The 27,000-nt window shown below is 45.0% G+C and overlaps 2 protein-coding genes and 1 pseudogene across 8 annotated transcripts; 2 read left to right on the top strand and 1 right to left on the bottom strand.

Annotated features, from left to right (window-relative positions):
- Window positions 1–1,333: 1,333 nt before the first annotated feature.
- Window positions 1,334–11,486, bottom strand: LOC120816271 (ATP-dependent DNA helicase Q4). 6 transcript variants are annotated; one of them, XM_078099420.1, is made up of 30 exons: window positions 11,103–11,486; window positions 10,863–10,976; window positions 10,607–10,640; window positions 10,392–10,507; window positions 10,137–10,283; window positions 9,847–9,998; window positions 9,543–9,655; window positions 8,590–9,464; window positions 8,425–8,507; window positions 8,247–8,346; window positions 7,867–8,032; window positions 7,489–7,599; window positions 7,025–7,192; window positions 6,833–6,925; window positions 6,603–6,739; window positions 6,389–6,472; window positions 5,884–6,072; window positions 5,480–5,662; window positions 5,134–5,335; window positions 4,807–5,000; window positions 4,522–4,605; window positions 3,997–4,143; window positions 3,728–3,847; window positions 3,352–3,622; window positions 3,126–3,255; window positions 2,862–3,022; window positions 2,456–2,633; window positions 2,204–2,357; window positions 2,005–2,113; window positions 1,334–1,689 (listed from the first exon to the last, which is right to left on the bottom strand). In XM_078099420.1, exons 8-30 carry the CDS (start codon window positions 9,328–9,330, stop codon window positions 1,568–1,570), a joined length of 3,927 nt encoding a protein of 1,308 aa, XP_077955546.1. In that variant the 5' UTR covers window positions 9,331–9,464; window positions 9,543–9,655; window positions 9,847–9,998; window positions 10,137–10,283; window positions 10,392–10,507; window positions 10,607–10,640; window positions 10,863–10,976; window positions 11,103–11,486; the 3' UTR covers window positions 1,334–1,567. The 6 variants fall into 6 exon arrangements, with proteins under 6 accessions (XP_077955546.1, XP_077955547.1, XP_077955548.1 ...); XM_078099421.1 differs by lacking the exon at window positions 10,137–10,283; XM_078099422.1 differs by lacking the exon at window positions 10,137–10,283 and having other exon boundaries at window positions 9,561–9,655.
- Window positions 11,487–12,656: 1,170 nt separating this feature from the next.
- On the top strand, window positions 12,657–20,010 carry LOC144405486 (uncharacterized). The gene is made up of 2 exons (XM_078098912.1): window positions 12,657–12,729; window positions 13,614–20,010. Exons 1-2 carry the CDS (start codon window positions 12,657–12,659, stop codon window positions 14,597–14,599), a joined length of 1,059 nt encoding a protein of 352 aa, XP_077955038.1. The 3' UTR covers window positions 14,600–20,010.
- A 760-nt stretch (window positions 20,011–20,770) lies between these two features.
- LOC144405485 (uncharacterized) lies at window positions 20,771–25,999 on the top strand (annotated as a pseudogene). Its single transcript, XR_013467093.1, has 4 exons — window positions 20,771–20,861; window positions 25,045–25,179; window positions 25,306–25,428; window positions 25,541–25,999. The product of XR_013467093.1 is annotated as an uncharacterized LOC144405485 (transcript).
- The last annotated feature ends 1,001 nt before the right edge of the window (window positions 26,000–27,000 follow it).

Genomic DNA, 27,000 nt, shown 5'->3' with positions numbered 1-27,000 from the left:
TTTATTGACAATCTCGCAGATCACAGCGACTTGCAAGTAGCGCAGCGTCTTAGAGAAAGTGATGTGCGTCTTAATGCGCGGCTTCACAAAGGGATTCTGTATTTATTGAGTCTGAAACGAGTCATTTGACCAATGTTTTGATAACTGACCGAAGCCAGCGGACAGAGAGCACCCGCAGACTGACTACTACCCCCCCAAATCAAAAGGCACCTTCCTATGATATTATAGGAACATGGCAAAAACAGCTGAGACATGCAGACACGCGGAGAGGACGGAAAAGCATATATTTTGCGCAGATTTCTTCATTTACAAATACTACCGGGTACATAATCCATGTTTCAAAAACACAAATATTGACTACAGTATATGTAAAATGTTTTTTTAATATAAACTAAAACTGTAAATGTTTTGGTGGGGCCACGCGCCATTGACCTCAATGGACCAGCCGCCACTGGTTCCAACTCTACTCCACATGATCAGATCCTCCAATTTACACATGTTTGATGAGACTCTGGCCCTGAAGACATGTAACGCGGAATCAAAGTCATAGTGCCACCTACTGGTAACAGGAAGGCACATGTTCTAGTGTCCAGTAAACAATGAAGGTGACATATCGAGAGCCTTTCAATTTCTAAAATGGTAGATCAGAATGTCCTGTTTATCACAGAGTCACACCTTGGGGAGGTGTACTCTCTGCCTGAAGTGGAATTATCATGTAACTATTGATTGTTTTCTTTTAAATCTAATCTGAAATTGTCCAGAAGTAGTCCCATGAAAGATTTTGAAGGTTTGAAGTTGGCTCATGTATGGTATTTTGGTATTTTGAGAGGCTTTAACTTTGAAATGGTACATCAGAATGTCCAGGTTATACCAAAGTGACACCTTGGGGATGTGTACTCTCCATCTGAAGAGAAATGATCATGAAACTATTGATTGTTTCCTTTTAAATCTAATCAGAAATTGATTAGAAGTTGGCTGGTGAATGAGATTGAAGAGAAAGTTTGGTAATGTATGACAATTTGCGTCGCTCCACACGGTTAACGGCGACTGACTGCGCAGGAGTTCTTTTCTAGCCGTCCGGCCAGTGGCCCAACGTGGGGAGTAGCGAGGACCCGTCCAACGCTGCTTGCAGCTTTAGTTCATTTAATCCACAATTAATTAGTTTACAGTTCTATTTTTACTTCCTCCTATGAGTTCCTTTCTGGGTCAAGACCTCTGAGGTTTGAGCTCATGTACTAATAAAACAAGATAAGAGCTTTTCATCTAAGCAATACAGGAGATATTTCTATATAAATTACTACATAAATAAATAATAAATGTAAAAAGGCCAAGCTAAAAAACAGAATAACATTTTATTTAATTACAGTCTTTAAAGAAAAACAAATGTATATTATTAGTATCAAAATCTAACATTGTACAAAACATAGATTGAACATGATTTAATAAAATTGTTACGAGGGTGAAAGTTTTTAACCTATTAAATCCATCAAGACCAGACTGAAGAGTACAAGTGAGGGAGTGAGTGAATGAGGCAGGAGTGCAGACATGTGGATCTGCATCCCGTCGCTCACTTGAAGCGAATGATCTCCTCAGTGGACAGTCGGATGAGCTGGTTGAAGTCGAACTGGATGTACTTCCTCCAGTAGCGTCGGTCCCTGCCGTAGGTTTGAGCTGGGTAACAAGGACTGGCTGAAACAGAGATGGTGCATCGACCTACTTGAAACACACACGTGGATCCACACAGGACAACCTGCTGCTGGTTTAACAGAAATCATCTTACTGCTACAATTTATAAGATATTCGGCTCCGTCAATCACATTGCCACGCTCACAATTTATTCATTGATCCTCTACCTCCCTCTAGAGGGCTTGAGGTGCAGAGCTGTTATAGAGCAAAGCGTCTCTTTGAGCTCATCGAAATGATGCAGTCTGCAGTTGCCTGTGAGCCAGAGTTAAGCCTGTTTCGCCCTTACGCATACGTACTGTGAGCGCCGTGTGCCCTCACCTATGCCGTGCAAGATCCTAGCGACAGCTCTCCCAGAAAACTTCTCATCACTTCGGTAGGAGAGAAAACTCCTGATGTCCGCTCTGATCTGGTTCTCCCAGTCCGTCAACTGAAGAAACACGCAAACGCACAAGTAAACTACGTCATTGAGGACAGAATTTAAACTGTTGACTCCGGATAGCCACCGAGTGCGTTTGACCTTGTATTTGTCGAGCTCCTCGATGTCCACTGCTGCGAGCGCGACACCTTGGTCTCGCCTCTTGTCGAAGTACTCCGAGAGAAGGCCCTTCAGCTGGCGACTGCGACTCTCATCCAGATCTTCAAGACAGGACTCTGCACTTTTGAAGGCGACGCTGCAACACGACGCACACGCAAAAGTTACACATGGACACCAGGCAATGAAGCGATTGAGAAATTGCATTTAACGATGCATTAAACCGACGCTGTGTACCTCCTGAAGGCCTTGAAGCAGGCAGTCAGCTGGTAAAGCTGCGTTCTCTCTTGGTTCAGCACTCGATTATGGAGGAATTGACAGACTCTGTCCATCTCCTTGTCGCTGAGGTCGCCAAAGGACCGGAAGTAGAACGATAGGGAGGACATTTCAACGTGGACTCCGCTGCGTCCGCCAACTGAACCAGAAACGTTAATGATTCTCCGGTAAGTGGCTCTATTTGGCTTAATTTATACAGTACAGAACATGCAGGAACGTGGTCCAAGAGGACAGCTTGAACACAACCAGTCCAACTGCACCAGTATGATTAACCACAGTGGGACATTTCATTCAAACTATGCCCTGATTTTCCTGCTGTGTTTCCATTTGTGCGAATATTTCCTGTTGTTTTAGTGCATTCACATACCACTGCTCAACTGCAGCTGTCTGACTCCTCTCTTCACCAGAGGAAGCTGCCACCCCATAGTGTCCGCCACCTCGACCACATCGAACTCCAGCTGATCCAGGGTCTCCACCCGCTCGCCTGCCATCCGCTTTCTGGCCAACACCACGGCAATCGGGTGGCAACTGGTGAACCGGTTGAACAGCGCATGTCATGTAAACTGCGCATTTATGCGTCTTTTCAGGGGCCTGTGGAAGAGCATCCTTCCCAAAAACAGAGTTGTCCTACATTTTTGTGATTTTCTGGAGCTGTCTCGGTCCACCGTAGCAGCTGACTTTACACACAGAAAGCGTCGGGTGGAGAAGTTCGACAAAGCGCTGGGGATGCAGCTCCAGGTAGCAGAGCAGCGTTTCTACACCTAAAACGAATGTGTTGAATGAGTCCGTAGGTCAACACCACTCGTTTTGCGCTTTTTGTTGATGGTGCGTGCCCTTCTGTGGCCTCCCCCACTCACCTTCCTCTGTGATGTCCAGAGCCTCCACGGTTTCCTGAATGGGAATCGCTCTCTCGTGCGTGTGACACACCCGCTCTCTGGGCCAATCGCTGCTTTCCTCTTCCTGGTCCCTTCGCCAACCGGCAGCTTCTTCCGCCTCCACGTCCGTGCGCCGCGTGGAACCGGCAGCTTTTTGTTCAGCGGTCTGCTCTTTCTTCTTCTCCCCTTGGTCACCTCCATCCTCTCGCTGGCCCTCGGGGGACGTTCCCGCTGCATCGGTGTGCGACGACTCCTTGCAGTTAAAACAACGTCACGTTATTTGGGTTTGTTTAAAAAAAAAAAAAAAAATCAGTTTACTGCATTTCAATGGTCTTTTGTTGGGTGAAAGAAGAAGGACCTGCGCGGTAGAGAGTGCCGGAGTGTCTGTGTGTACTGTGTGCTGCTGAGTGTGAGCATACAGGCTGCTCTCCTGATCACACGCGTCCATCATCTCCATCAGCTCTGAATCTTCGATGTCCTTCACACAAAGACAGTTTAGTTTTATTGTTTTACTGCCACAACGTATTGAACAATATTTAAACCAAACACACACACACACACACACACACACACACACACACACACACACACACACACACACACACACACACACAGAGGGGAAGTTACCTTTTCTAGTTCAAGTTGTTCTTGCTGTTTCTTGTGTATCTGTTTACATTTACACGGAGGGAAAACTTTCTGGACCAGTTTCTTAACTGTGTAGTAGTCCACTGTGTCCGCATAGATGTGGCGCCGGAGCTCATGGAGGTCCCCACCCTACGGACACACAAAGCGTTTATACCCAAAATATGCTGAGCCTTGCAGGTGACGGCCCTAAAGAAGATCACCGAGCCACGACGGGAGAGAATTCAGTTGAATTATAGATGAATACATTTGTCTCATTTTATACTGTTATGTGTGACAAATTATACTGTTTGTATGAGGAAGACAGAAAGGATGCGGCACAGAAAAGAAGATCATAGCCTTTGTGAAATATAGCTGACATAATATAACTAATACCTACGGAAAAAGTTCAAAACAAGGTATTAGTGTTTAGTGTTACACAATGCATGCTTTACATGACGAAACAAATTGGAGTTTTTATTACAGTGAATGGGTTGACTACAAATAGTCAGATAATTCAATTAGTCTCACCTCAGGGTCCAGGAACAGGTGACAGTGTGCTGGATCTCCGTCTCTTCCCGCCCTCCCGATCTCCTGGACATAGCTCTCAAAACTCTGAAAGAGTCAAACAGTTACCACCACTAAAGGAAACAACCTATTGTTTCAAGTTTATTAAATGGACATTTTAACATCTACCAGAGCAGAAAAACTAGGCAAATTCCATCTGTGTTTTATGTTTTCTCTTGTTAACAAACCTGCCGCCGTTACACGTCAAATCTCCGTTGCGATGACAACGTTTCTCTTTGCTCTACCCACCTTAGGCATGTTGTAGTGGATGATGCCGCGGACGTCAGATTTATCGAGGCCCATGCCAAACGCCACGGTGGCCACCACGAGCCGTAGCTCCCCGCACATGAAGTTGTTCTGGACGCGACGGCGCTCCGACGCCGACAAGCCGGCGTGGTACGACTCCGCCTGCCACTTCAGCGGCTTACGGATCTTCTTCCTCGCTAGACGCAGAAACGCGGTGCAGCAAGACAGGGACGTTGAGTCAAAGTGCGGGAGGTTACAAACGATCGGGTCAAGTAAATGCTTTCAGACGGACGGTAAAGGCGTCAAAGACACGAATCATTGGGCCTTTACCCAGATCTTTCTTCCTCTGTCCTAAGGGGTTGTGTAGCGTCTGACCGCCGCTGTTGGTTTCTTTGTTTTCTTTCACCAGCACTCCGTTCAGGCAGGTCCGCAGCAGCGCCGCCACACGGGTCGTCTCCTGTCTTCTGGTGCAGTAGACGATGACGGAGTCCAGGCAACCAAAACGATCGCCCTTCAACAAAGACACCAGAGCCTACAAAGACGAGCATGGGGGGAGGAGAAAGGTCAGGAAGGTAGTGATTGTACGCTACACATTTACAGAGGTCAAAGTTTATTCCAACCCAGTGCGACTTTCATGTGCCTCCTGTCGCGCGGGGACACATGCCACTCATCACACCTGATCTTTTTCTCTGTCCATGGACACGGACAGCTGCAGGTTGGGAGGCACAGCTGCGGATCGCACCGCAATGCCGTCTTGATCGGTGATGTCCAGGTGTCGTGCGATGTCCATAGCGGTGGACAGTGTGGCCGTGGCCGTGAGTCCCAGCAAGCACTGCACTCCCAACCGCTCCCTCAGGACCTACGAACACAAAGACAAGGTGCAGCTTTTAGGACAGTTTGCATCATCTGGTAAGGAAGCAGATGGATGAAAACCCCACAGGCACCTCAGAATAACCTCAGTTATAAAGACATATTTTTCTTAATATCTAGTGTTCTAACCTTGAAAAGCCCCTCTGAGATTTATAAACACCACAATACTCTTTTTTTTTTTTACACTAAAGACTTAAGCCATTAACCCACCTCACAGAGTCTGAGGTAGCACGGTCTGAAGTTGTGAGACCACTCAGAGACACAATGAGCTTCGTCTATACAGGCGAAGGACACAGGAGGGAGCTCCTGAGCCGAGGGCAGACAGCCTGAACCTGAACCGCCTCCACCAACCAGGGCCTCTGGAGAGAGGAGCAACACACACACCTGGCCTGACTTCACCTGCAGAAACAAAGGAAGGACACATTATAGGCAGAAAATACTACCAAACACATTAATAACACATGGCAGTTTACGATTTCTCTGTGCATTGCTGTACTATTGAAATGCTGCTGGATAAATTACAGAAAATAAATACTATTTTTAGGGCTCTTTTTACATTAAATCTCTAAACAGACGTTCAGATGGCTTTTGATTCTAGATTTGAAATTGAGAAATAACTTTTCACTCTTTGAGACACGCAGGAAGATGTTGGAGTTCAACACCTACAAATGTCCATATTCCGCCGACTCTGAAGTCTCGCTGCTTTGTCTGTTACCTTTTCTATGGCAGCTTCTCTCTGTTTCATTGTCATGTTGGAGTGGATGCAGGCCGCCTTCAGATTGTCTGGAAGGCCAGACAACTACACACACACACACAGGACACACACAGGACACATTAGTTGACAGCATCACTGCTCAAAATGAGAGAGAATCCTCTCAGTTTGTGTGAAGTCTTTTCGTTTGTGCGACAGAGAGAAGGTGACCGACTACCTGGTCGTCCATGAGGGAGACCAGAGGTGAAATGACCAAAGCGATGCTTTTCGATCTCTTAGCGAACAGGAAGGCTGGGAGCTGATAGCACAACGATTTACCCATCCCCGTTGACAACACTACGAGGGTAGAGAGACCTGCAGGAACAAGAGAGCGAGAGAGACAAACATGAACAGAGGTTATAGGGGTACAGATGTGTCTGTTTGTATACGAGAGAGAGCAGTGAATACCTGACAGGATCCTCATGATGGCTTCCTCCTGTCCCGGTCTGAAGGACTGATAGCCAATTTCTGTCAGAGCTGCGTAAACCTCAGCGGGGGTTTCTAAAACAAATTCAAGGAAAACCTTCATCTTTGAGCAAATGTACAGTTTGGCCCATTTGCACCCTGCTCTTCACCGTAAGCATGAAAAAGAGGCGTTACCCTGGACTTTGCCATCGTCTGTAAGAGGATAAAGCGGTTCCATCGGTGGCGGAGGGGCGGGGCGCTCGTATTCGGGACGGATGACATTCAGCAACACCTCGTCTTTGTGCTCACTGTCCACCTCCGTTTCTTTGTGCGGCTGCTCCTCTGTGATACTGGGAGACGCCGCTGGAACACACGGAAAAAACATACTCATAAACATCTGTGATACGGCAACAAATACTATATTCAATTATTATCTTGTTCGGTCGAAATTGTGCGCTGTTGTATAGCTTACTATAGCCAAATGTTGACGTAAACCTAACAAATTGCTGAATTTTGAGTGGTTGATTTATGTTGCATTAAATATTCTTGGACATTTGTAACAACATATGATGTTGTTTATCGAACAAGACAAACCTTCATCTCAAGGAGTTGGGATCAGAAAGCAGAATGCTCAGTAACATTAAGTTCAACGGGCGCACCGTGTGGCCGAGGTTGTAGCGTGCCGGTTGCCCTGGCAACCTCTTCCAGTGTGGGCAGTTCAAACGGCTCCTCCTCGGCAGGCTGGTCCTCGGCAACAGGAGTGGGAGGGGCTGCGAAACAGATGTGATCAACACATGCCATCCAGAGGTGATATTATGCTGCCCTCAGCATGGCGTGTTCCTGGCGTGTTCAGCTTGCTGTGTGCATTTAGTGGTCTGATCACGTTTTCAATATGCTCTAGTTGACGAAATGAATAATAGGTTAATGAACAAAAAACCTGTTTCAGGGAACCCGATGTCTAACTGCAGCTGCTTTGAGTTTTTATTTTGTCTGCCAAACCAGCAGAACTAAAAGAGTCTTTGTTTCCTTTGTGTTACCTGGTCCCTTGCAGTCCATAGACCAGTGTCCGGTCCCTCCACACTTGAAACAGGTGTCTCCCTGTCGACTGATCCCCCCTCTGAATCCACCCCTCCGTCCTCTGCCAAAAAAACCTCCGCCTCCACCAAAGGGTTCGCCTTTCAGCTGGAACTTCTGCATGTACATCTGAAATACACAGAAACTATTTATGACAACACATTTGTGTGACACCTCAGAGAAACTGCTGCTTTAGATTTCCTTGACGAATCTCAAATTCTTCAAAAAGGACATTGTGTTAAGGCTTAAACAAAGCTGATTTAAGACAAGGAAATACACAACGCAATGGCATTCATGACCTTTCTAATCATTACGGATCCATCCGAGACACATCAAAACGTACCTGCTTCCGTAGACCTGCACCTCTGACGGCGTATCCTTTGACGTGAGACTTCTTCTTCAGATTGATCTTCACAAAGTTACCCTCTAAGCCTTTCTTGCCGCTGTACAAAAGAAAGGATTGTTTGTACACAGAATACAAATCAAAGATGCTTTCCAGCGGGACGGGTTCTGGCCCTCACCTGGCTTTGACCGGCGGAGTGCGATACGTTGTCCTGGCTGCATATTCCTCCTCTATCTCTCCTAACAAGTTCTCGTGAGGAACCTTGAGAGGAGTAAGAACGTGTTTAACTCACCTCGCACAGCATTCACACTGTGTAAAGATGAATACAAACTAACTAACCAACCTTTTTTGGTTCTTTGGTTTCTTTCTTTTCCTCTTCCTCCTCATCTTCGTCTCCCTTTTTCTTGGCTCTCCTTTTCTTCCCGCCTGCATGAACTGGCCTTGGGTTTATATTGGAGCTCTCCTCTGTCTTTTTGACATTTCTACGCCTCTTCTTCACTCCTCCCTCCTCTGCCGTGTCTCCCTCCTCTTTCTCCCCCTCTCTCTGCCTTTTTCTTCCCTTCTTTTTGGTATCTTTGGATCTGTTACTAGTTTTATTGTCGTCTTCTGCCGTTAAAGGGGGCGTCAATTCTTTCTCCATATATTCACCTCCCTTCCTTTTTGCCTTTTCTTCCCCTCCTCCTTCTCCTCGTTTTTTTCCAGTGCTTTGATGAGAAGATGTCGCCGCACAGACTGTTTCTTCACTTGTGATGCCCTTAAACGCTTTGTCACTTTCCAAGTCTTTCACCGCTCTTCTTATTACCTCTGCATCCTTTTCTTGTCCCTCCACTTTGTCATCCGTTTGTATTTTTCCTTCAGTTTCTCTTCCACCTTCTCCCTCACCTCCGTTCTCTTGCTCGACCTCCTGGTTTCCTGCTCCGGGCTTCACCTCAGCTCCCATCTCTCCAAACACCTGACACCTCTCCAGCCACTTCCTGTCAACAAAACTCAGTCTGCTGGCGGGAGAGGACTTTCCTCCCAGGCCACTTACTCCAATTCCTCTTCTGCAACCTCCAAGAACCTGGGCGCTTCCTCTCAAGCTCATCAAAGTTCCAACAGCCGTCTCGCCAACGCCCTTATGTGGCGTTCCTGAAGTTTCATCGGCTCGTCTTGAACTTCCTGCACCGGGTGAAGAAGATACCGACGACAACAAGGCAGAAGGTCTGGCCGGAGAGGGAGCTGGACAAGGGACATTTGGATTTTGTGAACCAATAACTTTACTAGTACTACTTTCAATACTTATATTATTTGTCGTACCACAACCGCTGGCAGCACCTGCAAGTTCTTCACTGGAATCTCTAAGAGGTTCAAATGGTTGAAATGACTCTTCAGGCTCCACTTATAGGGACCGCAGGCCACTGGTCAATCTTCTGTAAACATAAACAGAAAACATTTTTCGGTCATTCTATTCTATTCTTAGATGTCCCCAGGGACTAGGGAATGTATTTAATAAACTAAACAATGCTATCTTAATAAAATGGGGTTACATTTCTATCTGCAAATAATGCATGGCCGACAGGCAGCTAAGCTTCTTGCCTAATACCTTCTTGCATTTCATTACCTCGGTGTCAGAGGGCTGGATTTGGGGTTACAGGAAGCGATCTGTCCAGCTGCAGCAACAGAGCTGTTTGACTGTCCACGTTGTCCGTCTTTCACAGAGTTTAGAGGCAGCCGACCGGGACGGACAGGTTTCTTCAGTGAGAGAGGTCTCTCCTGCAATATCAAAATGAAACAAAGAGATTATCTTTTATCAGCCAGATCTCAGGTGAGGTGGCGGAGGTTCTTCATTGCGCTGCTCGCTCTCTTTTACCATCATGTGGCGTGGTCCAGTTGTGTGCGTGTGTGTCTCACCTTGCAGAGTGTCGCCAGGTTGTTTTTAAGCTTTAAGCCGTAGTACTGGGCCGAAGCCATAAGACTGCCTCTGTCTTCAGGTGTCAATCGGGGAGAAGATGTAGGAAGTGAACCGCGGTTCAGATGGGAACCCCAACAGTCGGCCTCCTACGTGGAACAACAACAAGCCGATAGTGACGGACACATAAAACGAATCGCCTTACTTCGTCTATGTTTGTTTATTTTTTACAATAAACACCTGGAGTCACAAACTACCTTCTGGACAGTTTTGATCCCAGCTGTAGATGTGCTCTGCTCCGCTCGACCGCTGGCTCCGTCAGTGCTGCCGTTTTCTTTGGCTTCTTTCAAACCGCGGTATTCTTTATACAGCTCTGCAATTGAGACACACCGAGCATCGTGCGTTATACTTATACTCTATTCTAGAGACGGACTTCTCTTTGTTGGTGTTGAAAATGATTAATTCTACTCACTTCTTGTCTCCTCTGGAGCTTGGTCAATGTCCTCCTGGAAATGAAAGTCACATGTTATTGAACAAGAGGAAACTAACTAACAACAACGGTCTCTGTAGCAGTATGTGGCATGTCTTGTGGAACAGAACAACAACAAAACCCAAATAATAAAGAATAAAAAAAAGACAAGCCATTTATACAAAATGCGTCATCGTTCTATAGACACGGACTGACATTACCTTGCTCTGATTCTCGTCTAACGTTTAGTTTAAATTACCTTGTTTGGTTTCCTCTGGTGGTCTTTAACAAACCTCTGCTCCCAGCTTTTCAGCTGAAGCTTCACCTCGTTGTATCGATCCATGGTTAACAGGGTCAATGACTCAAGGTGAATCTGTCACATTTAAATAACATTAATGTTAACTTGAATTAACTAGTTTACATCTTTAGTATAGACATATAGAGAAGACATATCAAGCGAAAGCTTAATCAAGTTATTGCAACACGATAGTTGCCTGACCTTAACAATGAAACATTAGTTTAGTTTCGCTACTGAATTAGTCCGTAACCATCATGATAGAAACATCCATCGAAGTGCTTTCTTCTGCAGTGTGTGTTGTTTACGATTTTTCCCGCGCCGGAAGGTGACAGTTTGTTGCCAGGTTACTTCTTGTATCCCCCATTCTCATAAGCAATAGGTTTCCGTTTTTACATGGGACTTAATTAAGGCGAAGAACTGTATTGTCGAGGAAAACATAAAGACAACCAACGCTTTTGATACACTAGTCTGTATTATAGTTGTGAATCGCCAGAATTTCCAATACATCCCTTTAAGTCTGGTTTATGCAGAAGGGTGGAGCTTGAGCTGATCAGGCTCCACTTGCTTCCGGATCCACTGCGCGCCTGTTCTTAAAGGGACAGGGACGAGATACTTACTGCAAACAGCCACACTTTCAACATTGCACATTTTAGTCCACTGCATTGATTTGATCACTTTAATTGTTTCACAGATAAGTAAAAAGAAAAAAAGCAGTATAAGTGGTATTATAGGTTTAGACAAAACTTGAGCCAACCTCTCCATTGACATGCTGTACAGCACTTACAAGGTTTGGATATTAATATTCAAAGAAAGTTTAATGTCTCTGGTGTTGTTTTGTTGCTAGTAAGTCAATGTTCAAAAATATTTAAAAAAATACATCAATCACTACATGTATAACTGTCTGGGAATGATCTCCACACTCTTTTGAGACGTTAAGACCCATCAATTTATTGGTAGTCTCTGACTATCCAGCATTCTTGTGAGCTTCCATTGCAATGTGCATGACGGCCTTAGAGTGGAGAACTTAGTTGACCAAAAAGAGAATCCTGTTTAGTTCCATTTTCTTCTGTTTCAAACTACCAATGCACTTCTTTAAGCATTACAAAGCTCAGTAATCACATTTATCTAATCTCTATAGGCACCACTGGGTAATCGTGAATATCCCCATGCACACACTTAATACTCACCCGTGATGCCTCCACCAATTCCCCGGGTCGAACCAGCCTCTGGTGAATCATAGACTGCGTGCAGCTCGAATCCACCATCGCCTGATGTGTACGCCCCTGGATCCTTACTGGAACGCAGTGTGCCACTCCTGGACCGGGGGAGGATGTTGGAGTTCCCGGCAACTCGCACCGTCTGGCCCACCTCCATCAGTGGGCACTACCCGCTGGTAGTGTGCGGGCTGCCCGCACCTCCAACACTCCTGCCCTGACGGTTGAGGAGCCTAGGTCGGGGAGAGTGCCGGCCAGGCCTGAGGGATTGGTAACCCGTGACCCGCCACGACTGGCTGCTGGGACCTCCTTCGCGGCGTGTGGACTGGCTGTGCTGACGCGGTCGGCCGACCGCCCTCTCCCTGCCCGCCAGGATCAAGGTGGTCCTCAGCAAGGGTGACGGCGGCCTCCAGCGTAGCGGTACCCAGGCAGAGGTCCGAGGCGGCTGACCTTACAGGACCTGCTCCTGAAACAGCCTCCTGTGCTCCTCGGGGGAGAGCCCTAGCCGGTCCATGGTGGCCCTCTTTACGTCGGTATAAACATGCCTGGTCCCGGGTGGCAGACCCAGGGCGGCTGTCTGCGCCTCCCCGGTCAGGAGCAGCAACAGGTGGATCGTCTGCCGGCCATGCACACGCCTCCGCCATCGCCTCGAACATCCTGAGGTATGATTGCACCTCGTCCACTAGGGTCATCTTGTGCATCTGTCAGCGGGCAAGGTTTTTTTTTAAAAGTGTGTGTTGCCAACGCCATGTAGGTAAGGGCTAAGAGCCCGAGGAACTCGAAATAAATAATTAAAAACAAGGTTTGTTTGTTTGGGGGAGAGCAGTGGAACAATGACCCAAGAGGAGACAAGGGCAGAAATATTAATTTAACATTATTTATTTTAATACAATGATTAAAATATATAACAAAGCTAAAATAGTCCGTCCAAATTGATCACCACAGCAGAAGTCCTGCGCGTAATTAGTCCACCGGTACAGACGTCTTTGACTTCCAGCTGCCCTCTGCTGCGTCTGCTTCTGCTGGTGCTGCGTCTGCTTCTGCCTCTGCTCCTGCTGCTTGCATTCGCTCAAAACTGCAGTGTGTTCCTTTTCCCCTGCTCCTTCTCCTTCCTCCACAGTCCACAGCAAAGGAGCAGGAGAACATGGAGAGAATAGCCAATGGGACTGGGGAGAACATCTCTACAGCATAAGGAAAAAGTTCAACAAAATAAAATGACTCTTGTCATCCACAACCATTAATAGAGGTTTGAGCATCTCAAATATCAACTATTTCAAAACTAATGGCACATGAAACACTATCAGCATTCTAATAAACAATTGGATAACAGGTGATCTAATATCAAGCACATTGGAGGTGTTTTGAGTCCTTCAATCATATAGACCTCTGTACCTGTTTTCATGGCCTTCCGCCCTGCCACGTAGTGTGGGTGATGGGCTGTGACATTTTCCTCAGACAAGCTGTCTGCCTCAGACGGCTGGATAAGACGTGACTACAGATTTTGTCACACCTCCTCCTTCTTCTTCTTCTTCTTCTTCTTCTTCTTCTTCTTCTTCTTCTTCTTCTTCTTCTTCTTCTTCTTCTTCTTCTTCTTCTTCTTCTTCTTCTCCTTCTTCTTCTTCTTCTTCTTCTTCTTCTTCTTCTTCTTCTTCTTCTTCTTCTTCTTCTTCTTCTTCTTCTTCTTCGTTCCACGATTGTCTCACAGACTCTCACGACTGTCCCACAACTGTCTCACGACTGTCTTACAGACTTCACACACTGTTCAACGACTGTTCCGCGACTGTCTCACAGACTGTCTCACGACTGTCTTACAGACTTCTTACAGACTGTCTCACGACTGTCCCACAACTGTCTCACGACTATCTTAGACTGTCTCACAGACTGTTCAACGACTGTTCCGCGACTGTCTCACAGACTGTCTCACGACTGTCTTACAGACTTCTCACAGACTGTTTCAAGACTCTCACAGTCTTACAGACTTCTCACAGACTGTCTCACGACCGTCCCACAACTGTCCCACGACTGTCTTACAAACTTCTCAGTGACTTTTTCACGACTTTTTACAGACTGTTCCAACACAGTCTTACAGACTTCTCACAGACTGTTCCACGACTGTCTCACAGACTGTTCAACGACTGTTCCGCGACTGTCTCACAGACTGTCTTACAGACTTCTCACAGACTGTCTCACGACTGTCCCACAACTGTCTCACGATTGTCTTACAGACTTCTCAAAAACTGTTCCACGATTGTCTCACAGACTGTCTTACAGACTTCTCACAGACTGTCTCACGACCGTCCCACAACTGCCCCACGACTGCCTTCTTCTTCTTCTTCTTCTTCTTCTTCTTCTTCTTCTTCTTCTTCTTCTTCTTCTTCTTCTTCTTCTTCTTCTTCTTCTTCTTCTTCTTCTGCTTCACACCTGGGACACAACCCTGTGGGGTGCCGATGCTTTCTAGATATTATGGCAATCCACAAATCGTGATGGGAGAGCCTGTGATGAGGGGGGGAAGTGAGCGCAGCAGGAGAGCTGCAGCAGAAAGTCCCGGAGAGACTTTCGAGTTGTTTTACGAGTGTCTTAAAAGTGTCCTCCTAGTGTTTCACCATTGTTTTACCGGCGTTTTGTTGTTCAATTATATTGAGGTGTGGCTACGGCCGCGGACGCTGGGGAAGGGGTGTTTCTCTCGTTTTTTGTCATTTCCGTTGAGCCGGGTCATGTCTTACAGACTTCTCACAGACTGTTCTACGACTGTCTCACAGACTGTCTCACGACTGTCCCACAACTGTCTCACGACTGTCTTACAGACTGTCTCACGACTGTCCCACAACTGTCTCACGACTGTCTTAAAGACTTCTCACAGACTGTTCGACGACTGTCTCACAGATTGTCCCACGGCTGTCTCACGACTGTCTTACAGACTTCACACAGACTGTTCAACGACTGTTCCGCGACTGTCTCACAGACTGTCTCACGACTGTCTTACAGACTTCTCACAGACTGTCTCACGACTGTCTTACAGACTTCTCAAAAACGGTTCCACGATTGTCTCACAGACTCTCACGACTGTCCCACAACTGTCTCACGACTGTCTTACAGACTTCACACACTGTTCAACGACTGTTCCGCGACTGTCTCACAGACTGTCTCACGACTGTCTTACAGACTTCTTACAGACTGTCTCACGACTGTCCCACAACTGTCTCACGACTATCTTAGACTGTCTCACAGACTGTTCAACGACTGTTCCGCGACTGTCTCACAGACTGTCTCACGACTGTCTTACAGACTTCTCACAGACTGTTTCAAGACTCTCACAGTCTTACAGACTTCTCACAGACTGTCTCACGACCGTCCCACAACTGTCCCACGACTGTCTTACAAACTTCTCAGTGACTTTTTCACGACTTTTTACAGACTGTTCCAACACAGTCTTACAGACTTCTCACAGACTGTTCCACGACTGTCTCACAGACTGTTCAACGACTGTTCCGCGACTGTCTCACAGACTGTCTTACAGACTTCTCACAGACTGTCTCACGACTGTCCCACAACTGTCTCACGATTGTCTTACAGACTTCTCAAAAACTGTTCCACGATTGTCTCACAGACTGTCTTACAGACTTCTCACAGACTGTCTCACGACCGTCCCACAACTGCCCCACGACTTCTTCTTCTTCTTCTTCTTCTTCTTCTGCTTCACACCTGGGACACAACCCTGTGGGGTGCCGATGCTTTCTAGATATTATGGCAATCCACAAATCGTGATGGGAGAGCCTGTGATGAGGGGGGGAAGTGAGCGCAGCAGGAGAGCTGCAGCAGAAAGTCCCGGAGAGACTTTCGAGTTGTTTTACGAGTGTCTTAAAAGTGTCCTCCTAGTGTTTCACCATTGTTTTACCGGCGTTTTGTTGTTCAATTATATTGAGGTGTGGCTACGGCCGCGGACGCTGGGGAAGGGGTGTTTCTCTCGTTTTTTGTCATTTCCGTTGAGCCGGGTCATGTCTTACAGACTTCTCACAGACTGTTCTACGACTGTCTCACAGACTGTCTCACGACTGTCCCACAACTGTCTCACGACTGTCTTACAGACTGTCTCACGACTGTCCCACAACTGTCTCACGACTGTCTTAAAGACTTCTCACAGACTGTTCGACGACTGTCTCACAGATTGTCCCACGGCTGTCTCACGACTGTCTTACAGACTTCACACAGACTGTTCAACGACTGTTCCGCGACTGTCTCACAGACTGTCTCACGACTGTCTTACAGACTTCTCACAGACTGTCTCACGACTGTCTTACAGACTTCTCAAAAACGGTTCCACGATTGTCTCACAGACTCTCACGACTGTCCCACAACTGTCTCACGACTGTCTTACAGACTTCACACACTGTTCAACGACTGTTCCGCGACTGTCTCACAGACTGTCTCACGACTGTCTTACAGACTTCTTACAGACTGTCTCACGACTGTCCCACAACTGTCTCACGACTATCTTAGACTGTCTCACAGACTGTTCAACGACTGTTCCGCGACTGTCTCACAGACTGTCTCACGACTGTCTTACAGACTTCTCACAGACTGTTTCAAGACTCTCACAGTCTTACAGACTTCTCACAGACTGTCTCACGACCGTCCCACAACTGTCCCACGACTGTCTTACAAACTTCTCAGTGACTTTTTCACGACTTTTTACAGACTGTTCCAACACAGTCTTACAGACTTCTCACAGACTGTTCCACGACTGTCTCACAGACTGTTCAACGACTGTTCCGCGACTGTCTCACAGACTGTCTTACAGACTTCTCACAGACTGTCTCACGACTGTCCCACAACTGTCTCACGATTGTCTTACAGACTTCTCAAAAACTGTTCCACGATTGTCTCACAGACTGTCTTACAGACTTCTCACAGACTGTCTCACGACCGTCCCACAACTGCCCCACGACTGTCTTACAAACTTCTTCACACACTGTTCAACGACTGTTCCGCGACTGTCTCACAGACTGTCTCACGACTGTCTTACAGACTTCTTACAGACTGTCTCACGACTGTCCCACAACTGTCTCACGACTATCTTAGACTGTCTCACAGACTGTTCAACGACTGTTCCGCGACTGTCTCACAGACTGTCTCACGACTGTCTTACAGACTTCTCACAGACTGTCTCACGACTGTCTTAAAGACTTCTCACAGACTGTTCGACAACTGTCTCACGACTGTCCCACAACTGTCTAACAACTGTCTTACGGACTTCTCAAAAACTGTTGCACGATTGTCTCACAGACTCTCACGACTGTCCCACAACTGTCTCACGACTGTCTTACAGACTTCTCACAGACTGTCTCACGACTGTCCCACAACTGTCTCACGACTGTCTCACGACTGTCTCACAGACAAATCCACGACTGTTTTACAGACTTCTCACAGACTGTTTCAAGACTCTCACAGTCTTACAGACTTTTCACAGACTGTCTCACGACCGTCCCACAACTGTCCTACGACTGTCTTATAAACTTCTTAGTGACTTTTTCACGACTGTCTTACAGACTTTTCACAGACTGTTCCAACACTGTCTTACAGACTTTTCACAGACTGTCTCACGACTGTCCCACAACTATCTCACGACTGTCTTGCAGACTGTCTCACAGACTGTTCAACGACTGTTCCGCGACTGTCTCACGACTGTCTTACAGACTTCTCACAGACTGTCTCACGACTGTCCCACAACTGTCTTACAGACTTCTCACAGACTGTCTCACGACTGTCCCACAACTGTCTTACAGACTTCTCACAGACTGTCTCACGACTGTCCCACAACTGTCTCATGACTGTCTCACAGACAAATCCACGACTGTCTTACAGACTTCTCACAGACTGTTTTAAGACTCTCACATTCTTACAGACTTCTCACAGACTGTCTCACGACCGTCCCACAACTGTCCCACGACAGTCTTACAAACTTCTCAGTGACTTTTTCACGACTGTCTTACAGACTTTTCACAGACTGTTCCAGGGCTGTCTCACACTGTCCCACCGACTGTCTTACAGACTTCTCACAGACTGTTCCACGACTGTCTCACAGACTGTGTCAGGCATTGGATTTATACGGTTCTTTCCTCTCCTAAAGACTCTGAAGGCTCGGCCCACGCGGCTGAAGAACTTGCAGACACAGGTTCTCTTTGAATGCCTCATGTGATCCTTGATGATGGAGATGATGCAATCTTCAACTTCCACGTCTCCCAATATCAAGCAGAGCAGTATATCTGCCCTGCCGCCCTTCATCTTGTACAGCTTCCTGTAAATCTTCTCGTCCAAGTTCTTGTGGGATTTTAGTTTGACATGAAAGTCCAGTTCCTTTACTTCGGACAAAATCTTTCCAACCAGACACTGAATGATGACCCTGAGTTGACTGGTACAACTTTCAGTATTGAAGTTACATGCTAACTCCCAAACCAGATTCTCTATGATCGACTCAATATAACGCTTTTTTCTTTCCTGCCCTGTGTTATCCTGTGCAGATTGTACAGGAGAGTTTGGAGGAACGCTGCTCTGGTGGTCGACCAGCAACTGTGGTGAACAAAGCTCTTTTAACGGAACTTCTGAACTTTGTGAATTTGTAGCCTCATCATTACTCGTAGATGAAATTATCTTTAAAGCCAGTGCTTTAGAGATAATTTCATCAACCATCCTGAGACCCTGATCGTTGTTGAATAAATTCAACATGTTCATAAAGATATATACTTCTTCTAAAATCTCTTCATCCATCTTTTTTTCCTCGACAACATCCAGTTGTGTCATCTGAATCCTTTTGGAGAGGTCCTCTTTCAGACGTGTTGCCATTGCACAGGTTTCCACAACATAGTCGTGAGTTTCATGCTTTCGTTCATTGTTAGCCCACTTCACCAGGTCTGACACAAAGGGTTGTATATCACCCATCAATATGGGGGAGTATTCTTCGTCCTTCCTGAAGTTTTCCTGAATTTGATCCAGTATGTGATTCAGCCATGTTTCAATGAAGCACCCGGTATAAAACTTCTCGAGATTGGCACATTGAAATACACCCGTCTCTAACATCTCATATAGTTTTTCACAAACGTCCCAGGGAACCTGTGCTCTGAAGAAGCTGTGGAAATGTCTTTTCGGCGTGTCATCTAATAAAGGATCCATTTTCTCGTTCAACTCCCTCAGAATGAATGCTTCTATAGATTGAGCTCTTTCTGACCGAGTCTGGCAGCTTGATGGGACATAGTCTGGAGCCTTTGATTTCTCAACACCATCTTGGTTGACTGGCACCAGCTCTTTGTTCAAAGCCATTCTCTTTCTTCGTACCCGAAATATGGACGTCTGTTTCATCTTTGCAGTGAACTCCCACAACATTATGCAGGCAAATGTAACCATCATCTTGAGTTGTTCATGGGGAACGATGTGCTCTAGGTGAAAAGTATGTTTCTCATTTTCGTAAAAACTCCTGGCATTTCTTAAAACCTCTGTAAGTATCATGTCATTCAAGCATTTTGAGCTTGTAGACTCGACGTTGTCTTCAACTTGCAGAATATCTTTGAAACTTTGAGTCAACATCTCATCTAGAAATTGACTTTCAGTGAATGGCTTCAAATTGCCAGTCCTCACTAAACAGTTGAGGCATTCTTTGGATAACGCTCTTATTATATCCATAAGCAGTTTTGTCAACATCATTTCAATGGACACATCTGAGATGCATTTCTCCAAGTTGTTCCACTGATTCTCTCTCATCCTGTATGAAAAGCACTCGATCATTGACATTATGCTCCATTTTAAGTCATCCTTTGATGTCTCTTTCCAATTAGGTTTGCACATCCATACACAGCAGGACCTGAACACATCCATGACTGCTTCCAATGCGTTGCAATGCAAAATGATCTGATCATGAAACTGGTCTCAGAGATCAAAGGAATCGACCAACGTCATGCGTGGCGTCATAGCAGCGGTTGCTAGGCGACGGCTGAACGACTGACGTCATGTCTGAGCGATTATCGTCGTTACTAAAGAACGTCTCGGCCATGAAAAGACTGATGTGCACATCGCGATTGAAGCTTTCTCAGTAGGGCCGAGTGCGAAAAGTGGTAGTTTGCGGAGGTCGGTGGTCGGATCCTTTGTCAGATCGGCATAAGCCGATCTCAGTTGGGTATTAGCGACATGCAAATACTATGTGACGTTAAATGAGTATCTTCGTGACCGTGGGTTTGCCGTACATGTTTTTTTTCTAACTTTATTGACAATCTCGCAGATCACAGCGACTTGCAAGTAGCGCAGCGTCTTAGAGAAAGTGATGTGCGTCTTAATGCGCGGCTTCACAAAGGGATTCTGTATTTATTGAGTCTGAAACGAGTCATTTGACCAATGTTTTGATAACTGACCCGCGGACTGACTACTACCCCCCCAAATCAAAAGGCACCTTCCTATGATATTATAGGAACATGGCAAAAACAGCTGAGACATGCAGACACGCGGAGAGGACGGAAAAGCATATATTTTGCGCAGATATCTTCATTTACAAATACTACCGGGTACATAATCCATGTTTCAAAAACACAAATATTGACTATATGTAAAATGTTTTTTTAATATAAACTGAAACTGTAAATGTTTTGGTGGGGCCACGCGCCATTGCCCTCAATGGACCAGCCGCCACTGGTTCCAACTCTACTCCACATGATCAGATCCTCCAATTTACACATGTTTGATGAGACTCTGGCCCTGAAGACATGTAACGTGGAATCAAAGTCATAGTGCCACCTACTGGTAACAGGAAGGCACGTGTTCTAGTGTCCAGTAAACAATGAAGGTGACATATCGAGAGCCTTTCAATTTCTAAAATGGTAGATCAGAATGTCCTGTTTATCACCGAGTCACACCTTGGGGAGGTGTACTCTCTGCCTGAAGTGGAATTATCATGTAACTATTGATTGTTTTCTTTTAAATCTAATCTGAAATTGTCCAGAAGTAGTCCCATGAAAGATTTTGAAGGTTTGAAGTTGGCTCATGTATGGTATTTTGGTATTTTGAGAGGCTTTAACTTTGAAATGGTACATCAGAATGTCCAGGTTATACCAAAGTGACACCTTGGGGATGTGTACTCTCCATCTGAAGAGAAATGATCATGAAACTATTGATTGTTTCCTTTTAAATCTAATCCGAAATTGATTAGAAGTTGGCTGGTGAATGAGATTGAAGAGAACGTTTGGTAATGTATGACATTTCGCGTCGCTCCACACGGTTAACGGCGAGTTCTTTTCTAGCCGTCCAGCCAGTGGCCCAACGTGGGGAGTAGGGAGGACCCGTCCAACGCTGCTTGCAGCTTTAAATTAAACTTGTGTTTTCATTTAACCAACCATTCGGCTCATCCCTTACTATCTTTTCACTTTATTATTTTACATAATAAAACGTTTTTCCAGAGGAAGTTCTATTGCAGTCCTGTTTAACATAAAACAGCAACAACACACACCTGTTTTCTATTAACACAACAATACTTAATGTTTGAGAACTGTTATTTGTGCTAATGTATGCATGGTTTAGGGGCAAGGGAGTGGGAGAGGTCAGTTATAGTGATCCTAAAGTGTAAATATATGAGGATAAGGAGCATGTACATATTGTACATCTTACATATGAGGTTACATGAGAGTTGCCTCTTCTCTTGTTGTCAGTTGTACCCGTCTGCCCCCTTGTGAACAGAGAGGATACGGCAGCTACATCCAAGGAAAAATCCATCTTACTCTCTAGTATCAAGGCTGAAAGGTCATTTTTGTACATTTTGTAAATTTTCTCATCCAGAGTGGAAAAAAAACCTTGTTGATCATGACAATTAAGGTGGACACGTGTGCACGCAAACACACATACTGTCACCTACACAATCACTCATTCACAGGCCTAAGACCACCAGGCTGCAAATGAAGGTGAGATGTTGGATGAATGTGGGGGAGCTGTCCTCCCACTCAGTGTGAGAGGCAGACAAAGAGCATTTAGTCTATTTCAGTGCCTGGAAATGTGAGGTCTTTTCTTTACGGTCATGACTCACTCGCACAAATGCAACCTGACTTCGGTTTACATCCTTGCATCCCTGTCTAATTTTGCGTGTCGTTTTAAGGAATAAAATGTCTGCAATTGGATAAATGTAAAAGAAAATGCAGAATATGTCTCTGTCATAAAAGACCTCTAAATTGAAAACTAAATAAAAAAAGTTTGATTTTGATCACAAGTAAAAGCACACATTTACACTGAATATTACAGCAGGGAAAGTGAATAAGTATCCATAAGGTTAGGGATTTAGGTAAAAGAAATAGAGTTTAAAAAAGGAACAAGCTCACTTCAGCTACAGGAGGTCGACTCTTAGTCGGTAGAAATTAAGGTTGAAGTCCATGTGGTACGTTGAAACCTCTAGCTATATATATATACGTATATATACATATGTATATATGTATATATACATATATATATGGCAGTTTAGGGCAAGTACAAAGCGTAATGTTCTGCAGGCCGACAGAACTGCTTCGTCCTTTGCAAACGCAGCACTGATACTTGACCTGTGACCTGACAAATAAATCGACCAGAACGAGAGAAGTTGTTTGGCTGAATTCTTCCAGATGTCCCCAACCGGGCTTCCAATTTTGATCAGGTTCGTTTCGTTTTTTTCATTAGGAAAGTCTTATACGCTACTGGAGGATGTAGAGACTGTTTTTCAAGTCCTGCCTCAAAATACTTGCTGAAGGCAAACAACCTTAAAACCAGTCGAAAATTAGGTCATATTGTTGTTATAATTCAATAATCAAAAACAAACATTGAGTTTAACTTGAACTACATCGTTCGCCGTATGATCTAAAATAGAGGAGGTTCATCTATTGTACGCATGTCATCACTGTAGATCTCAAATGTAAAACATTCCTGGTGATCAAATCATCAATATATATATAATTATATATAATTTATATATGGTACAGATTGAATCTCGTCTGTCTTCTTTCTCAGTCGTAACTGCCCTCTTGTGGATAGACACGATACGTCAGCAGTCTATAAGGAAAGATTCGGTTTCTTTCAGAAAAAATAACACTGATATGTACACGCACAGCACACACATCACTCATTCACAGGAATGAAATGTACAGTGAAACAATGCGTGATAAATGCGATCGCACCTGTGTGTGTCTGCTGTGTCCTCCCACTCAGTGTGAGAGAGTTTAGTCTATTTCAGTCACTGGATACGTGAAGTCTTTTTTTCACTGTGATTCACTCACACATTCACAATCTGACTCCTGAAGAAGAAAAATGATGCCCTCAGTGGAGTGGAGGCCCCTGTAGTCAATGACAAGCAAAAGCCTTCCCTCACTCTCCAAGACCATTGTATCACCAATTTACTGTTCGTTTGTAGATAATATCTCTCTGTATAATTTGATATATTCATGTTCACCGTTTTCTTTACAGTTTTGGACCATTACAGATGGTTACTATTGCACGGAATGAATTGAGTCTGAGTTTGGCCTCTCAGAGCCTTAAAAACAGCCTTTGATGTTCTGGTAAATTCAAAGCTATTTGCTTCTTCGTGTGGTACATAAAGCATAGCCGAGCTGCTCACGGAAAAAACAAAGACATTTAAAGATGAAGACCTCCGTGGCTGTTTTGACTGTATCCCTCTTTTACCTTAGTCTAGCTGATGAGCATCAATGGGACCGCCGAGCACCAGAAGGCAGTAGAACAGAATGCCGCGGCCCACTTTGAAATCTGAAAATCTTTTGCGGCCCACCCAAACCTTTAATCACAACTCTGATCAAAACATAAACTAGGGATGATTAAATGACCTTAAGAATTTAACCGATTAAAAATGTATTAACCGACAATGTATGTTTTGTATTTTCTCCGGAGCTCATGTGCTGTGTTTTCCGCACAATAAGGCGCATAAGATACTGCAGTCTATCAGCGCAAATCACTGTCAAAATTCGAGAGCGCAAATCAGGGGGGATGCGCGCGCGTAAATCAAACATCCGCCAGCAAAAGTCCGTCTCGCGCGAGTTATTTGCTCGCTTGCGAAACGTGAACATCCTCCCTCGCGAGGAGAGTCTCTGCTCGCGATCGAAGGAGTTTTCTACGCGCTCGCTGTTTTTCTTTCAGACAGTAAGGGGGCGGAGCCAGTCACCATGGTATCTACATCTGATTGGTTACAAACCGCGTCTTTGGATTGGCTGGAGTGATGCATTCACACAACTATAGAAGCCCATTTCCGCACTGAAGAAAGGGGATAGAAAGTCGAAATTATGAGATTAAACGTTGTCAAAACACAAACGACACCTTTATGTAACCGTAGTGGACCGTAGATGACAACCAGCTACAACCATCATTTACCATCATTAAGACCAATGCCGGCGTAGCAGTCAAACGTTTGGCGTCGGGGCGGGTGGAGACGGTGCTTTAAGGGTCCGATCGCTGCGAGGTGCGTCCGCTCCCGCCGCCCCCTCGCCATCCACGCCTTAAATCTTCGGCTGCTTTTAGAATAACTTATTTCCCCGTTAAGATGGTTCAGCTACTGTAGAGAAAAGGGCGTCGTCTCTCGCTCTTTAGTCTCATGAAGTGCTCGGCAAGAACGACAGCTTTGTTTCTCCGACGCGCCCTGAAACAAGCTCCACATCTCACGCGCTTGAGCGCCGCTCAGCATCTCGCCGTCGTAGACGAGCTTTGGAATGTTTGGCAGAGTGTACAACCAGTATGGATCAACCGATTAACCAATCCGTTCGTTTAAATTGTTTGTGCTTCATCAATAAAATGTTTCACACAACTAACGTGCCGCATCATACATATTTGTATATTAATTTCAAACTTTTCAAAATTGAAAATGAAAAACTTTTTATTTATTTATTGTAAATGACCTCTCGCGGCCCACCTGCAGTACCTTCGCGGCCCACCAGGGGGCCATCCATCCATTCCGGGCATAATGTGTTCATGTGACATAACTGGGAGCAAGTAGAGCAACTCCCAACTTTTTGTCATTTTAAGGGAACTAGAGTCCAAACTGAGAAACAATCTGAGAGAACAGGGCCAAGGTAAGAACATTTCTTCTGACTCTTTACTGTTGTTGTCATTTTTAATTGTTTTTTTATTAGGTTGTTTCAGGTTTAGTTGTCTTCAAACAAAATAAACATTATTATGACTTCATCAACCCTATCAAGGTAATCGGGTGGGGTTTGGAGCATCAATCGGCAATGTTAGAAATACTGGACCATTTAACGTTGACACGACACTGACCTATAAGACCGTCTTCTTAAACACAGGCGCATACAATCCTGCAACAGGTAAACTTACAATAACCACTTGTATTTATAGAAATGTATGATCAATTGTTAAATAAATACTGCCTTTAATGAGAAGAAATGGCAACAGGTGTACTCCTCTATTCATCATCAGGTATTTTCACTGCTCCAGTGAAAGGAGTCTATTACTTCAGCTTCACTGGCCATAATGATCAATCCAGAAACAGTCACCTGGGACTGATGAAGAACGGAGAGCGGATGGGTTTTTTGTACAACTACGCAGCTGGAGACCACTACAACACAGCAACCAATGACTCTACAGCTCTACAGGTGTACGTACAACTCCATCGAAACACCTGGATTCATGATAACAAATCTAACCTCAGCACCTTCAATGGTCATTTGTTATCCCCTGTGTAATGATAGTGGTTGCTATTTGATCTGATGTCAGTAAGCTCCACATTTAGTTACATTTAACTAAATCCCAGAAAAAACATCTGCTTATATAAGAGATAAATCACTGTGATGTGGGTACATTGAAAACTGTACACCTATTGATATTATGTTTGCCATTATAAGGCGTTGTTATTAATAAAATTACACACACGTTTAAAAACTGCACACTGTCATTTATTTTTCATTTCATATGTGTTACAAAACTTAAAATAAAACATTCATTCAACACACGTCAACCAATTCAGACCACACTGTACTTCAGAGTAAAAATCACATTCCCTTGTGATTAAATTTGTACTTAATAAGTCTACACATTTGAATACATTGCTAAAAAACTATTGCTTTTTTCATTATTATTATTACAGACTGCAGGTTCTGCATGTTTATTCCATGTGAACTATTGGTGGTTTAATATCAAAGCGACTGGCTCTAGAACTGCATTAAGTGATTATCTTAGCTTAGAAACTGGGAACAATTAGCTTCACTCTGTGCAAAGTCAAAACGCATAAAACAGGTCGCCAGCAATAAATACTGTAGTTACACACATAACTTCTTCTATAACGCCACAACTTTTCATTTGAAGTACAAAGAAACAAAGGACATACAACCTGTTTTTTTCCTGCTTCCACTTTTTCTCGCATGGTGAACCCGTCCCTGCGGCTGGGGTCAGACTTAGTGTCTATGCTGTCACGTTGGTTTGAGTTCACATGGTTCTGTGGTTTGACAAGAATAGAAGGCGTGAAAGCTTTTCGATATTCTAAAGTGAGATGCGGTTTTAGGACGGGACGTCTGCAGTAGTTGGAAAGTGGCAGTGTTTTTGTTACTGTGTTGCTGTTTCTTTCTCAGGCTGAGAGTCCTAAAAGGTCAAAGCGGACCAGCCGTGGCATCCACTGCAAATTAGTGTCATATGATCCTGCTAGCTTTTTGCTCAACTCACATCACATGCAGCCATTGCAATCCATGCAACCACACAAAGGAAATCTATTCACTCCTTCCCCGTTGTGTCCGCTTCCTTCGTTTTCTATCAAAGTCACGTCTTGTGTCAGCGGGCACCCGAGGGTGGACAGGCTGCGACAATGCGAAACATTTATTTCTGCAAGCTTAAAACAAACTGTATGTCCGTTTCCACACCTCATGCGCGAGGCTGCCGCAATACAG

This window comes from Gasterosteus aculeatus, chromosome 3 (assembly GCF_964276395.1).
Source record: "Gasterosteus aculeatus chromosome 3, fGasAcu3.hap1.1, whole genome shotgun sequence".
Taxonomy (NCBI): domain Eukaryota; kingdom Metazoa; phylum Chordata; class Actinopteri; order Perciformes; family Gasterosteidae; genus Gasterosteus; species Gasterosteus aculeatus.
The sequence above is the reverse complement of the archived record's forward strand: the minus strand, read 5'-3'. Positions and strand labels throughout refer to the sequence as shown.